At 40.0% G+C, this 15323-nt stretch overlaps 1 protein-coding gene across 1 annotated transcript; it reads right to left on the bottom strand.

Annotated features, from left to right (window-relative positions):
* Nucleotides 1-202: 202 nt before the first annotated feature.
* eapp (e2f-associated phosphoprotein) lies at nucleotides 203-7102 on the bottom strand. The gene is made up of 6 exons (XM_026152272.2): nucleotides 6918-7102; nucleotides 6017-6195; nucleotides 3994-4125; nucleotides 3261-3375; nucleotides 3016-3144; nucleotides 203-1582 (listed from the first exon to the last, which is right to left on the bottom strand). Exons 1-6 carry the CDS (start codon nucleotides 6995-6997, stop codon nucleotides 1294-1296), a joined length of 924 nt encoding a protein of 307 aa, XP_026008057.1. The 5' UTR covers nucleotides 6998-7102; the 3' UTR covers nucleotides 203-1293.
* Between the last annotated feature and the right edge of the window lie 8221 nt (nucleotides 7103-15323).

The raw sequence follows: 15323 nt of genomic DNA, 5'->3' as shown, positions 1-15323 counted from the left end.
CCAATTAAATGTCAGGAAACTATATTATGATCATACCAACTGTGTACAAGTGAGGCAGACAAAGCACTGTCTCTATTCCTACAATTCTGATAGACATCAGAACATTTACTTACCGAAGCCATAACTGTGGCAGCATGCATATGCTGAAAATTACCCGTCTCAGGCGAGATTATTTGTCAAGGAAAAATGATGTAGCCTTTCAAAAGTTTCAGAAAACTGTATTTTTTTGCATTTTAAAAAATAAAAACAGCAGCAAATGTAAAACTTTTAGAAGTTTTTCAGTGTCAGTGTGATTTAGTCTATATTATTTATGGCCAATTACACAGGCCACATTAGCATGATGGCAAAATTGCAAAAATACACTGATAGTCGTAGAAAGTTCTGTGGCTGCTCTACTAACAATGCACAATAATGACCAGCATTCAAACTACAGCGGTGCAAATTGGTCGAAAACAAGCAGACACTATGAGTGTCGAAGTATTCTGCTAATAAAATAACAAAAAATCTAATAAAACAAGGCACAGGTTTGATGATGCTCTTGTTAATATAAACAGCATTGTAATTCAGATTAATGAGGGGAAGCTAAAGGAAAATCAATATGTTTTAATATAGGGGCAAACTGTCCTGTCAGAAATTGATGAGGAATTTGTGTAATCAAGTGGGAGGAGGTGAAGTATAGGATTCAACCAGAGGAGAGCTGCATTATGCTGACCTGTACCTTAATAAATCAGATTTGTGTGACCGATTTAAATTTTCTACTCCCAACATTTTTGCTCTCCAAATTACACACACAGTAAGACAAGACACAAGAACACCGGAGTCAACGGCAAAAGGTTGTGTTCAGGCGCAGCACTTAAAGTTTTACAGACATGAGGTGGTACATTTTTTCTAATGCTGAAAAGGATTTCATTTTTGTTACCTGTTGAACAATGTGTTCAAAATGTGTATGACAAACATGATCAGGCGACTGATCACAGACTGATTTGCCATCTCAGCCGTGACGCTGAAGCAAAAAAAGCTGTCAAAACTGTTGTAACTCCTGTAAACACAACACTGACAAGTTATCACTGGCGCCATGATCTTATTTGTAGAAAAAGAAAAAAGAAGATGGACATTTACACATCCTGCAAATACAGAACAATAACAGCGTTAACTTAAAGTGATGAGCACACGTCCAGCGTTCACTCCCCTTTAGCTTTGCTTTGGTGAGCATTTTGGATATAAAGACAAAGATCTGAGCCACGAGGTGTGAAGTTAGAGACAAAGTCCAGCTCAGACCTCGTTCAGTCCTTGTCAGCAGTGGCTGGCCAGGATGTTGAAGAAGTGGTAAACCTCATCTTTATCGAACACGGCCACCTCAGTGGAGCACTCAGAGCACTGCACCGGGTGGTACACCTCATCAGCATCCATCCCCATCGCTGCTGGAGTCTCATCCGCAGGCGTCTCTGTCTGCTGTCCCCTCCTCCTCTTCCTGTTCCTCCGGTTCTTCTCCTGCTGGTTTTTGTAACGCAGCACCTCCTCTCTCTTGACTGTGCAGTTCATCACAAACATTGCTCGATACTGCGTGCGGTACTTCTCGTGCCTGAACGGACACAAGAGTGATGTGTCGTTACATTTTAAAATGACAAAATCTCTACAAACTAATGAACGTTTCTCTTACAATCACTTCAAATCTTTCTTTAAAAAACAAACAAACAACAAAAAACTGATGTAGAGTATGAAGTGACTCACATGCCTTGTGTTGTCAAAACAGCTTTGACTGTGATACTATGATCCCTAATCTAACCAGGCTAATCAGAGACATGTAATGGGAGTTGGGCAATGGCCCATTGGCTCTCCTTAGTCAGTTTTTATTCATATTTTCATCACATATTTAATCACTCCAGCTTGTCAAACATGGGAACTAGTCCTGTGCATATATGAAAACATGGGTGTAGCTTTGGTGTCAGTGAAGTAAAGCTTAAGTGGAAGTGGATTAACCTGCATTCTTTGTAATGGCCAGCAGGGGGCGAGTCCTAGCTTTGCGAAAAGGTTTCCAGTTGTTTGAAGTATATGGCTAAAAGGCCCTCAGCTCCTGTTATCTGTGCCCTCAGCAAGGACATTCTGGATAAGTTAAATCACCAAATTGAAGTCATAAGGCTCCAGTACACCCTCTGCTTTGGTCGCTTCACACGCTGCAGCAAGCTTATCACGCAGTCACTTCTATTTATGCCCATTAGGGCATAAAGGAAGTCAATGCATTATTTGCCTGAATGATGGGTGTCGCCACTCAAAGAATACCGCCAACATCAGCACTAATATATGAGGAGAAGAAGTCAAAACCCCAAAGTCTCAAGTTTTCAAAATGTTTCAAAATCTCCCTCTGTATATGTGTATGTCTCTGAGCTTCTGTACTGGAATATCATTAAAATGGTGATGAAAACCTGACACAATCGTACACTTGTGTTCAACCCAGCTGCGACAGCTGCAGTGGAACGCTCCAGGTTACAAAATCAAGAGTTGCACCACAGGTGGAAGATAAATCAAAACAGCAGTGTGTGCGAACTGATGCAAGGTTATTTTCAGTGCACACTGCCGTGCTTTGGGGCACACGGTGAGCATATTGAATACAACATGATGTTGTTCTCAATCACAACAAGTGACCTGAGCTCTCCTAAAATATATTGCATGTGATACTTTGGCACGCTGTGCATAAACAAGGATTAATACAAACACTTTTCAAAGACTTTTCTTAAAATGTCAGTATTATTACGTTCTAGCAATTTTCCCTCTGCTGGACTGAAACTCCACTGTGTAGGACATGAAGCAGGTTTTAGTGTAGTAAAAAAGAAACTTGGCCACTATCAGAGATGGTATATGTAACACTACTCCATCATCAGTCAGATTTTGTGGATGTCAAACTTCTGTAGAGGCGAGCAGCTCTGTGATCTCAGTTAACATTAGGCTGACACCTTAATCTGCTGCTGGGTAAAGATAGGGATCTGCACTGTTTTGAAACCTGCTGTGGAGCCTCACCTCTGACAGTCCAGGCAGAGCGTCGTCATGCAGGCGGGACAGTTAAGCACAGCGTCGCTGTGAGGCAAAGCTTGAGGGTGGCGAAGCTTTGAGTGAAAAGCTGCAGCAGGTCGTTTTCTTCTGCTGTACCTACACAGGAAGGTAAGAGGTGGAATGAGTCTCTGGAGGGAAATTTAAAAAAAAAAAAAAGAAGCAAAAACATCTGGTGGCATGTGTTTTAGAAATTGTAAGAGAATCTGTGTTACTCTCTCCTCCTGGCGTCAACCCAGGCCTGGTCTCTGTCGTCCTCGTCGGGGTCGTACAGCAGCTCGTCATTGGTCGGAATGGTCCGCTGTCTCCGCCTCTGGCTTGTTGAGCTGCCTACAGAAGAGATTTTAAATACTGTTAGTGGCAGGTTGTACATGTATTCTGTCATCATGATTCAGTTAAAAGGACTGGATGTTACAGTCCCTGATAATGCATTGCTTTAGATGAAGAGACTCTCGAGGGATGGCTGTTATGAGGAAAAGGCAGCCTAGAAACTTTTCCAGCAGCACACATCGTTGTGTGCCTCAACTTTCGGTCTTTTACCCAGGCTAATCTGCCATTTTCCTTCCTTGGTTAGGTTTAGGGATTAGAGATCGATCTAGATTATCATTTTAAATTTGGGACACATCATCAGTAGTGGACCTTGGATTCATCAGGTGTTTCGGCCATTATCACTAGACACCCTCATCCAAGGAGGCCCTGCCAGGGTCGATCAGGCCCTGGAGTGTGTCACTGGTTTATGTTAAATTGTTACTTCTCTCCTTTTTTCTTCTGTTCAGTTTCCTACAGTTTATTTTCTATCTATTCACTGCAACTGAGAAATAATACTTACCTCTTTAGCATTTATGGAGCCTAACTTCTTCAAAGGGATAGAAAAGGTGATAGCGAGAAGTAAGACAATGACATCTTAATGACTGTTAGTAACCACAGCAGGAAAACCAGTTCTCTTACTCGGTGTGCCGTCCTCCTCTGAGTCCGAGTCAAAATAAACCTCATCATACATCTGTGGGTTAGAAAGTCCAGGACCACCAACAGCACTTCCTTCCCCTTCTGCTCCTCCTCCTCCTGGTCGTTTTGAGGTCTCTACCAGAGAACAAACACACAAATGCTAAGCACAAACTGTATTTACAGAGACGGTCTGTCAGACACAGCAGGATAAGTTAGTTAACCTTGGGATTAAACTTGGCTTCCTCCTATACCACTAGTGACACAACATAATACTTGTTTTGTGCTTAAACATACGCTGCAGCACATTATTTAGTGAGTCAGAAATTAATGCTGGGCTTACACTGTGCGATTTGTGGCTCATTTTGAGCCGATTTTTCAGTCGTGCGACTGTTTTGGGGATCGGCCCGAATTTCGCCTTCATCGTGTTTCGTGCATCGTGTAGTATACGTAGGGTATCGAGAAGCGATTAACACCTCACGACCAGCTCCCGATCATCAATCGTTCGGTCGTAAGAAAACCAAACCTGCTTGAAATCCCGTCGGCCGTCGTGAAGGTGTCACAGCAGCCTCTCACACTGCGCACGCGCAAACACAGAAATGAAAGTGAAAAAACGGGGCACACGACACAAGCGATGGAGGCACAACTTGTAGAACTTTGGCAAGCTCATCTGAGCCTTTCCCATGTGGCCTAACAAAATTATCATGACCACAACAACTGTGAAAATAATTGGATGGACATTGCTGCTCAATCACAGCTGCCTGATCAATGTTTTTCATTAGCAATTTAGCAAAGTTGATGGTGGCAGTGTGCGTGTCTGTGTGAGTGAAAGACAGAGAGGGAGAGCGAGCGACAGATTTTCCGTTATAATGAATAGCCTTTATTGTCATTGTACAAGGTACAACGAAATTGGAGTACCACTCCCTTGGTGCAAAATGCAATAATAAATATAAAATATAAAAAGTACAATAAAACAACCGAAGTACTCAAACAATAATAAGTACGATATATACAGAATAGCAACATTCATATAATGATAGTATGAATAGCAGCATAATATAGTGACAGTGGTAAGTATGGTATAGTTAAGCAGGTTCAATTGTTTTGTGCCTTTTTACTACGGTGATAGCTCTGGGAAAGAAGCTATCCCTGAATCTGTTTGTCCTGGTTTTATGTGACCTGTACCGTCGGCCTGACGGTAATAGTTCAAACAGTTGATTACTGGGGTGAGAGTAGTCCTTAATGATATTGCCAGCTCTGCTGAGGTACCGAGAGTTTGCAATGGCCTCCAGGCTGGGCAGAGAGCAGCCAGTGATCTTCTGGGCTGCGCTGATGACCCTCTGCAGTACTTTCCTGTCTGCAACTGAGCACCCTGCATACCATGTTGTTATGCTGTACGTTAGGATGCTCTCTATGGTGGCTCTATAGAATGTCACCAGCAGCCTCTCCTCCAGGTTGTTCCTCCTGAGCACTCTCAAAAAATGGAGACGCTGCTGGCCCTTTTTTACCACCACTGTGGTATTTGCAGTCCAGGACAGATCATCAGAGATCTGCACGCCCTTCATGTTATGGACGCACAGTGTGAGCACTGAAGTCGCATCAGAGCATTGGGGCGTATAATGTGAGCATCGTGACCTGCGAACTTCTAACCCCTGCGAGTCAATCGTGCAGTTTGAGCAGAAGCTGAATAACGTGACTGAAAAACAAACAAACAAAAAAAAAAAACGCACAGTATCTGCCCAGCTTAACAACAGTGGCAACGCCGGTTGTTTTGGAGCCAGAAGTGGCCATAATTGGACAAGATGATGGAGTGCTAAGTTTTACTCAGCAAATAAATGAACCACACAGCTGATTATTTGTAAGATATTTTCATTAAAAATGCTCAAAACGACAACATCACAAACACTGAATTAGCTAAGATGAAGCTTTGCACACAGCTTTTGGCTATAGCTGCCATCTAATCAGTTAATAGAAAAGTAAATCCAGACATATCACTAAGAAAATACAAATACTAGCAGCTGGGTGTTACCTGCTGCTGGTCCCCAGGTTCCCTGCATGGTCTTGATGGTGGAGCTGAGCTCTGCCTCCATCTCTTTTTCAAAATCATCCTCGCTGGATGACTCGCTCTCCCCAGTTAGATACTCTCTGATCAGCTTCTTTTTCTGGTCCGGAGTCCCGTTCAGGAGCACGTCCAGCTCATCCTCCGAACTGAAACAGAGAAAAAGTTTTCAGGAAAAACCCCCAAAAAAACCCACAGACTCCCAAACCCAGAAGATTAAGAAATTGAAGTAACCATTCATATGTTATTCTGCACACGTAACATTATATCATCTGGTGGTATCGTATAGTATTTAAAAGACCAAATAATTAAGCACTTAATTTGAAAACCAAGAATCCACGTCGAAACTGTCGCTTTAAGCTTAACTCAAAACCAAAATAAGTTGCCTGTACTCACTGCATCCATCGGTACATACATATTTGCTGCTTTAATAATGAATAAACTTCAGATCTTCAGGTAGACAAGTTCTTTTGAAGTTTTGGACACATCAAGACACATCAAGACATCACTTATAACTATTAATAATTATGACGTCTTGCTTAATTTTCTCCAATTTAGCGCCATAATAATAAATCCAGAATATTCTTGGCTAATTAGGGCAATAATAAGCATCTACACTCGTGTATTTTATTTTCTTCTCTCCCGCTTTCCTGCAACATTTAGACTTGTAAAAATCTGCCGCCTTTCTATAAACATAATTAAGCAGTAACATCCATGTCACGTTAAAATAAATTCACCGTAAAGAGGGGCTCAGCGCAGTCTCCCTGCTATTCTAGTTTGTTTACATGTTAGCTCCCAGCTAGCTAACTGCACTTTAGCCTCCCAAAGCTGCGCTGGCCCCTAAAAATAAACACCCGTGTTATCCTCGCACCTGCTGGCGGCCCGCTCTTCGTCGCTCGGCTCTTCGATCTCATATGACTCAAAGTCTTGTGCTTGACCTAGCTTATTCATGTTAAATGTTAGAGGAGCGTTAATTACAATAGCATGAGGTGCTGATAAGTTAGCTACAACACGCCAAATTGCTTCTTCCGCTTCCGCTTCTTCTTCGTTTGTGTTTAATAAGGGTTGGTAAGCGTATACTAAAGTCTATTACCGCCCTCAACTGGGCTGGAGTGTGGGACAGGCGCTTAAGGAGGAATATAACAAAAGGATGAAAAAAAAACTGCTTTATGTTATAAAGTTGTATATATCCCCAACAGTGTCACCAACAAAGCACCTCCACACTATCACACCTCCTCCTCCATGCTTGTAGAGACCATCCGTTCACCTTTTCTGCGTCGCACAAAGACGCATCTCAAATTTGGACTCATCAGACAAAAGCACAAATTTCCACTGGTCTAATGCCAATTCCTTGTTTTTCCTAGCTCCAAACAAATCTCTGTTTGTTGCTTTTCCTTAGTAGTGATTTCTTAGCAGCTATTTGACCATAAAGGACTGATTAGCACAGATGTGTCTGCTTTGGAACCCTCTTTTCCGGACTGACTGAACTTAAGTAATAATGGACTGTGATTTCTCTTTACTTAGGTGACTGCTTCTTGTAATAATATGGAACAAGGTTGTCAGCTGTGTGCCAACCTGACTTCTGCACGACGCAACTGATGGTTTCAACCCCATTAAGCAGGCATAGTTGGTGCTGTGGGAAACATTAAAATCTCACACTCCAAGCCCCGCATAATCACAAAAAGAAATTTAAAGAGTTTTCAGTGAGCAAGCTTTTCTTTATAACTTCTTCAGTTTTACCCATATGGAAAAGATATATATAAATCTTATAAAGTTTGTATCTGTCTTGTGTGAAACTTGTATGAAAAGCATATAAGAGTGAAAACAGATATAAGATCCCTTGAAAAATTATATAATGAAACTTGTATGTTTTGGATACTTACTAAAACAATGTATGAAAGTAATGCGAAAGTGGCCACTTTCATGAGTAAATCATGTAAGCCTTATATGATTTACTCATGAAAGTGACCACTTTCATGAGTAAATCATGTAAGCCTTATATGATTTACTCATGAAAGTGACCACTTTCATGAGTAATCACATATAAGTTTTTACTATTTCTTTTCCGTATGGGTAACTGGTGTCGTATTACATTGATTGACAATGTCGATTTAGCTTGGAAATATTTCCAGAGAGTTTTATCTGCTTTGTGGACAAACATGCACCCTTTTGTCAGGTCAGAGTTAAAGGTCGGGTGGGCCCCTGGTTCAGTTCTGAACTGGCTGGTCTCCTACATGAGAGAAACCAGGCCTGGGCAGCTGTGAGATCAGATTCTGATGGTGATTGGCCACTTTTTCATCAGCTGCAGAAAGGCCAACTGTGACTACTTATTGACTTTAACCACTGACACTCGAAATGACCCTAGCTGGTGAGGTTTTGGCAAACTATAAAGTCTCTCTGTCAGCTCTCATTCCACAGAGCTACCTCCTCACTTAATTATTAACTCCACTCCTGTGTCAGACAAAACCAAAACTCTCAATTGTTGTAACAAACACTTTGTTGCTTCTTATTCTGTGTAGCACATACATATACAACTCTGCTGGCAGTTCCTCAGTTACTAATACTTTTTCCTTTACACCCTTTATGGTAGAGGAGGTATGTATCTGCTCAAGGCATTTCCATTGAAACTGAGGCGTCATACAAATATCTAGGCATTGTGATTGATGACAATCTTTCCTTTAAGCTATGCATTGACCACCTAATAAAGAAACTGAGGGTGAAGCTGGGGTTCTTTTTCAGAAACAGATCATGTTTCTCTTTCACGGCAGGGAAAGGACTTGTTGCTGCCACTTTTTTACCCCTCCTGGATTACGGTGATATACTTTACATGAATGCCTGTGCTCATCTGTTGGATTCTGTCTATCATGGGGCATTAAGATTTATAACTGGCCATAAACCTTTAACACACCACTGTACTTTATATTCTCTTGTTGACTGGTCCTCATTGCTTTAAGCAGGACGGTTCATTGGTATCACTTTATGTATAACTCTATTTCTGGTTTGCTGCCCTCTTATTTATCAGAGTGCATGTTACACAAACAGTTTAGTCATAGACTGCGGTCTCAGGACATCATTACGTTCACTGTTCCACCAGTTCATACAGAGCATGGAAATAAGGTGTTCTCCTTTTCTGCCCTGTCTTCACATTATTGCAGGATTTGAAGCTCTCTCAACTGATTCCACTTGCAGACTTTAAAAGACGAACACATGTTTTTGTGAAATCATCACTGGGAACTTGTTCTTGCCTTTGATATGACTGTGTACATTAGACGAGTTTAGCTATTTTATTGTTTCTGTTGTTGTTGTAAGTTTAATATGTTTGTCTGGAACAGGTCTTGCTTGTAAATGACACATTGAGTCTCAGTGGGTCTACCTGTATAATAAAGGTTTAATAAAAATAAAAATGTAAACACAATATTGAGTTTTTAAATGATTTCATTCATTCAGAAAAAACAAAAAGCCACCCTAATGTACCCAGCCCTGTATCAAAAAGTAATTGGTGTGAGGCTGCTTTGATGTTTGACGACCTGGACAATTTGTCGTAATTCATGGAACCATGAATTTTGCTCTCTGCCACAAAATCCTGAAGGAAAATAGCTAGCCACTAGCTTGTACCTTGAAGCTCAAGAACACTCAGGTTATGTAGGAGCACAATGATCTGAAACACACCATCAACTTCACCTCTGAAAAAAAGGTTGTCGAATGGCCTCGTCAAAGTCAGAGCAGTTTTAGACGCATGACCTTAAACAGAAAACCCTTCAATGTGGCTGAAGTAGAACAATTCTGGAAAAAAGAGTGGGCCAAAATTCCTCTACAGCTTTGTGAAAGACTCATTGCCAGCTATTACAAATGTCTGATTGCAGTTCTCGCTGCCAAGGGTGACACAACCAGTTATTCTGTTTAGGTGGTAATTACTTTTTCACACAGGCTTGGATATGTTTTTTTCCTTAGTAACTGAAATCATCATTTCAAAACTGCAGTTTGCATCAACTGCGTTTTATCTTTGTCTAATATTACAATTTATTGGATGATCAGAAACATTTAAGGTGTGACAAATACACAAAAACTAAAAACTTCTTCACAGCACTGTATATTACCTTATAACATTTGTGCACTCAAACAATTTTTTTCCCCAGGTGATGAAATAAATTAACAGTTTGTTTCATTGGTTGAAATGGTCATTTCAAGAGTATTTCATGTAAGAAAGCCATGAAAGCTGACTGCATCACTGATACTGGAGGTGATTCTCAGGAGTCAGGTTTTGATGGTGATGCTGGCATGTAGGCCGCACATCCACAGTAAAGCACTGGCTTCATTAATGCAGTTTGTGCACCATCTTTAGTCGTCAGAGGACATACTGGAGGATCTCTCGACACCTGTCTCTTCTCTGTTTTGATATTGTCCGTTAAAGCTTTGGTAAGCATTGGTGAAATATGCCGTGATAACATTTCAGCAGAGTTTTATGCCGTATTTATGGATGGCATGGTGAACTGTGTCCACAGACAGTGATTTCTGTGATTTCAATGACAGAATCATGCCTGTTTTTAATGCATGTGAAATCCCCAAAATCATCACCCAGTGTTGATTGTTGACCTTGCACACAGATTTCTACAGATCTAGTGATGATATAATACACTTTATGAGATATTCTTTTGAGATAAGTCTTTTTTTGTTGGAGAGCATTATTCTGAAGTTGTTCTATTTTTGGGGATGCTTTTTTTTTTTGCAGATGAGTGAAGCTCTGCCAATCTTTACTTCTGAGAAACCCTGCCTCTCTGAGATCCTTCTTTTATACCCAACCACATTACTGACCTGTTGTCATTTAACATAAATGGCAGCAAAACGTTCCTCGAGCTGTTTCTTTGTAGTACTACTTACTTTTCCAACCTATTCTTGCTCTTTCCTAACATTTTTGTTTCAGCTGAAAATGAATAGATTTTTTTTTCTAAATAGTTAAATGTGAATTGTCAATAAAATGTGGATTTTTAGGATTTACAGATCATTCTGTCTTTCTTTATATTTTACACAGTGTGCTAGTGTTTTTGGAAGTGGGGATGTATTTTCTTAGGTGATTAGAGATCTTCCACTATTGCTGAAGGAGAGCCCGACCCAACAAGACACTACAAAGTGGTTGATATTTACAAGATACAAGTAGACGTGGTCGTGTTTTTTGTCTTGCCAGATGAAAGATGCTTATAAAAGACAGAAGAGAACTGCAGGAGCAAGAGCCTTACATGCAGAGACCATAGATTTAAAGAATGTGAGATAGAGATGGAGCCGCCACTAGATGGAGCCAAAAGATCAGACATGTTGTTTCAGATGCTCAGGACAGATGCGCTGATGAAGGCCGACACCATGAGGTGCTATTAGGAAGGCGGATTTAATACACAAATTCATCCATCCATCTATCCTCTTGCGCTTGTCCTGGTCCCTACTCCTTTAGTTTTTCCCATTTTTGAATTACTGATGAAACTGTGTGCAGGGTGATGCTGCTTAAATAGCATGCTGTGTGAGATTTAGTAGTTTGATAGCCCGAGTTGATCTACTGAGACTGCAGCTTAATTTTGTGGCCTGTTTGGACTAATGTTTAATTTTCCACAGTACTCAGTAATTCTAAAATGAGTGTAAATTAAATATCTAAAATCAGTGGTTAATTAATTTCAATAATTTAACCATTATGAAAATATGCTTGGTTTATACAGAATATATATCAATTAGTTACATTTAATCCAACAAGATTAAATAAATTTTAACATTTTACATGATTTTATGTAACAAAACATGTAATCAAATGATCTAAAGTCAAGGTTTTGGGCATAAATATTTTTTTTTCTGTTTTCATGCATCTGACTGAGCATGAAGACATATGGCCAACCTGAAATCTGATCACATCACTACCAAATCAGTACATCAATTTCAATTCTTTTTTATTTATTATCCATCCATTATTTTTAACTACTTATCATGCGTCACCAGTCCTGCACAGGGCTAACACAGAGAAACAGACAACCGTTCACTCTGGCATCCAAAACAACAAAACAAAAACAAAACCAAATGAACCCATAACACACTGTTTTTGTGTCTAACTGTATTGTTATCTCATCATCTGGTTAAGTCAGTCTGAGCACAAATGTTTGAGCCATCTTTGGGCCAAAACGGCTCAAATATGCTTGATTTGTAAGAAGGCTGTCTTAGATATGCCAGGTTCCATAAATGAACAACTCGACATCTGGGTAAAGGAATGCACTTTCTAAATTGTGGTAACATTGCCTGTGACATTAAACTTTAACAAGACTGACAGGTTTACTTTAAATTGCTATTTGCTACTCGAACTGAATTGAATGCCTTGAAAGCACAACTACTCGATTTCATTTCAGTTTTATTCATATAGCACCAAATTACAGCAACAGTCAACTTGAGGTGCTTTATGTTGTGAGATGAAGACGCTACAATAATACAGACAAAAACCCAACTATCACACAACCCCCAGTAAGCACTTGGTGACAGTGGTTAGGAAGAAATCCATTTTAATAGGAAGTAACCTCCAGCTTAATTAACAAGACTCAGAGAGGGACAGCCTACTGATGTGAGCAGTAGGGGGTGACAACAAAACTGATTTTGGTTTGCAGGCACCAGCCAGAAAACACTCCAAATGCCATTATGCAAATATCATGCATTGTTTTGCTGTGTATTCAAATGGTTTCTCAACAGATGAAATCATGTTAAGGCAAGAGATTATTTTTTGCCAGAGTTATACTGTCAAGTTATAATAAATAGAACTGTAATCTGTAGCAATTACTGAAAAACATGCTATTTAATTACAGATTTTGAAAAAAAAATCTAGGAACCATCCATGTGTACTGGCCTAATAATCTCTGAGAGTGCCAAACAGGCAGGCAGCTGACACCAGCAAGACAGGAAGCCATGTTGTCAGACATGACTGACTATTAGTGCTGTTCTAATGAGCTGTTTTCTTTATCCAATCGGTAAAAGGCTCTGTTACTGTACAGAGTAATGCTTGTTCACCAGCATGTTAAACGTGAGGTAACATCCAGAGAATGGCTGAACACTAATTCTCCCTTCCAAAAAACAGCACTTTAACAAACATATTGAGGTAATAATGTAATAATGTGTGTGGCTCATTTATTGAATTCGCTGTAGTTACATGTACATTACAGTGCACAGACTGTAGTGCTTTGGTGGAAGTAAGCAACAACTTTTTCACACAACTTTTTTAGATCTAAGATATTTTGAACTACGAGACATTTTCACTGTTACTCAAGGTGATAACAACAGAGCAGCAATAGCTGTATTTTTTATGAGTACTCAGTGACAATATTTCACTTTGCAAAAAAGCAAAGGCTTCTGAACTGAACCCTTTCAGCCTCTGGCATGACTGACACTTCGAATCTAAAGGCCATAGAAGAAGCTTTATGTGCAGATTTCATGCCTTATTTATTTCTTGGTTGTCCCTTTCTGAGCCTTTCTGCTCTAATTTTGTAGATTATATGTTGTAATCGCTAATCAAATATTTTCAGTCAAACTACACTGATGAAAATAGTTCCATCATTATTATATTTTTGAGAGGGTAACAAGCAAAGTCAGATTTCTCTCATTTGTGACCATCACAAAACGACTGAGACTCATGCATCTATGACTCCACTTGCTTGTCTTGAGTCATTATGGAATATGGTCATCATATTCAAAATTTGTCATGATCGGCCATGACAGAGCATGACCAGTAGCTGTTATGATGACTTTGCTGTTTGACAGCAGACACTTTTTTTCAGTGTCTGCTGCTGTGTTTATCTTTATTAAAAACAGTCAGCAACAGCAACAGAAGCATAAAAGACAGGAAGTCCATGCAGATCTTCACAGTTACTTTGCTGGATTTAGGAGAGGGCACGAGGAACCAGTACAGCAGCGAATTCTGTAGAAATGCAATACACCAACCCAAAAGTTATAGAGCGCCGCTAACTAAAGCAGATTGTCACAATACAAGAATCAATAGAATACCATACAGAAAATGCACTGAGAATGTAAAAGATAAGCCAATAAACTTTGTTTTCAGAAGGGGAAAAGAAGCAAACCTGAGATCTCCCACAAAGCTCTGCATCCAGGCTCTGACTGCAGACAGGACTGGAAGATATCAGGCTGCACTCAGATGAAAACAATGCAAACCTATGTCTCTGCTCAGATCCCAAGTGTTTAGAAAAGAAGGGAGACCAAACGCAGTTTTTCAATAAAACACAGTAAAGAAAACAAGCAATATTATAAGACTGTGTGGAAGTCATTGTATTGATATCTGTGCGCTTGCTAGATGAATGAATGTGAAACAAAATAAAGACAACAAACTGTAATTCAGACAGCCAGGGAAAGAGACCTGCCAGTTCCTCTGGGAGAGGACCAGCCAGGCCTGCTTTATAGTCAGGTGTTCTGCAGCCCTAAGAAAGAAAGTTATAGGCAAATAGAAGAAGCACGAGTAATCAGTGATATTCCCACCCACAAGACATGATTCCTTCAACAAAACAACAAAGTACCCTGAACTCTTCATGTTACGAGCGCTAGACCATTTAATACTTTAGGTGGCTTAGAGGTTTTAGACGTGCCAGTCTTAACTACACCCCCAGTGCCAAACGCCTCCCCAGACCATCGAACCTTAGCAGCCATGGCACCTAAGTGCAGTTTAAAACCAATAAAACACTGTTGTCATTTCCTTTAATATAGCAGATGGTTAAATTGTCAGGCTGCAGAAACAGAACATTAAAAAAAGGTGAGTTATGGCTAGAAAATGTGAGCGCACTTTATATCTTATCAACAAAACACCCGATGTGACGGCTTTGTATGTTACGTTTATGTATCACAACCTTTGGGCTGCTGTTTTAATGTGGTCACACATCACTGATTCAAACCCACCTGGAGTCAGAGCTACGATAAATGACCAGATCATCAGTTTGGTTCCAGACACTTTGTGCCTCAATCTCATCTGGACAGATTTTAGATCCATTCACAGTCTTATTTTGTTGTTACATAGTCTGTAATTGCAACAAATTGCAATTCTACATTCATTAAACACTTGGAAAGCTACTCTGATGTTTAGTTAAATTCACCATGACTGACCCCTTACTATTAAGAGTCACTCAGTTTATATTCAATCACATTCTAAATGGTCACACTGTAGAACATTAAACAATAACTGATAACACTTTATAATACGGCCCATGATTGATGCCATAGTTCTGCTGTAATTAAATGGAATTTCAATGTACTGTATCTG

Source organism: Astatotilapia calliptera, chromosome 19 (genome assembly GCF_964374335.1).
Source record: "Astatotilapia calliptera chromosome 19, fAstCal68.1, whole genome shotgun sequence".
Classification (NCBI taxonomy): domain Eukaryota; kingdom Metazoa; phylum Chordata; class Actinopteri; order Cichliformes; family Cichlidae; genus Astatotilapia; species Astatotilapia calliptera.
The sequence above is the reverse complement of the archived record's forward strand: the minus strand, read 5'-3'. Positions and strand labels throughout refer to the sequence as shown.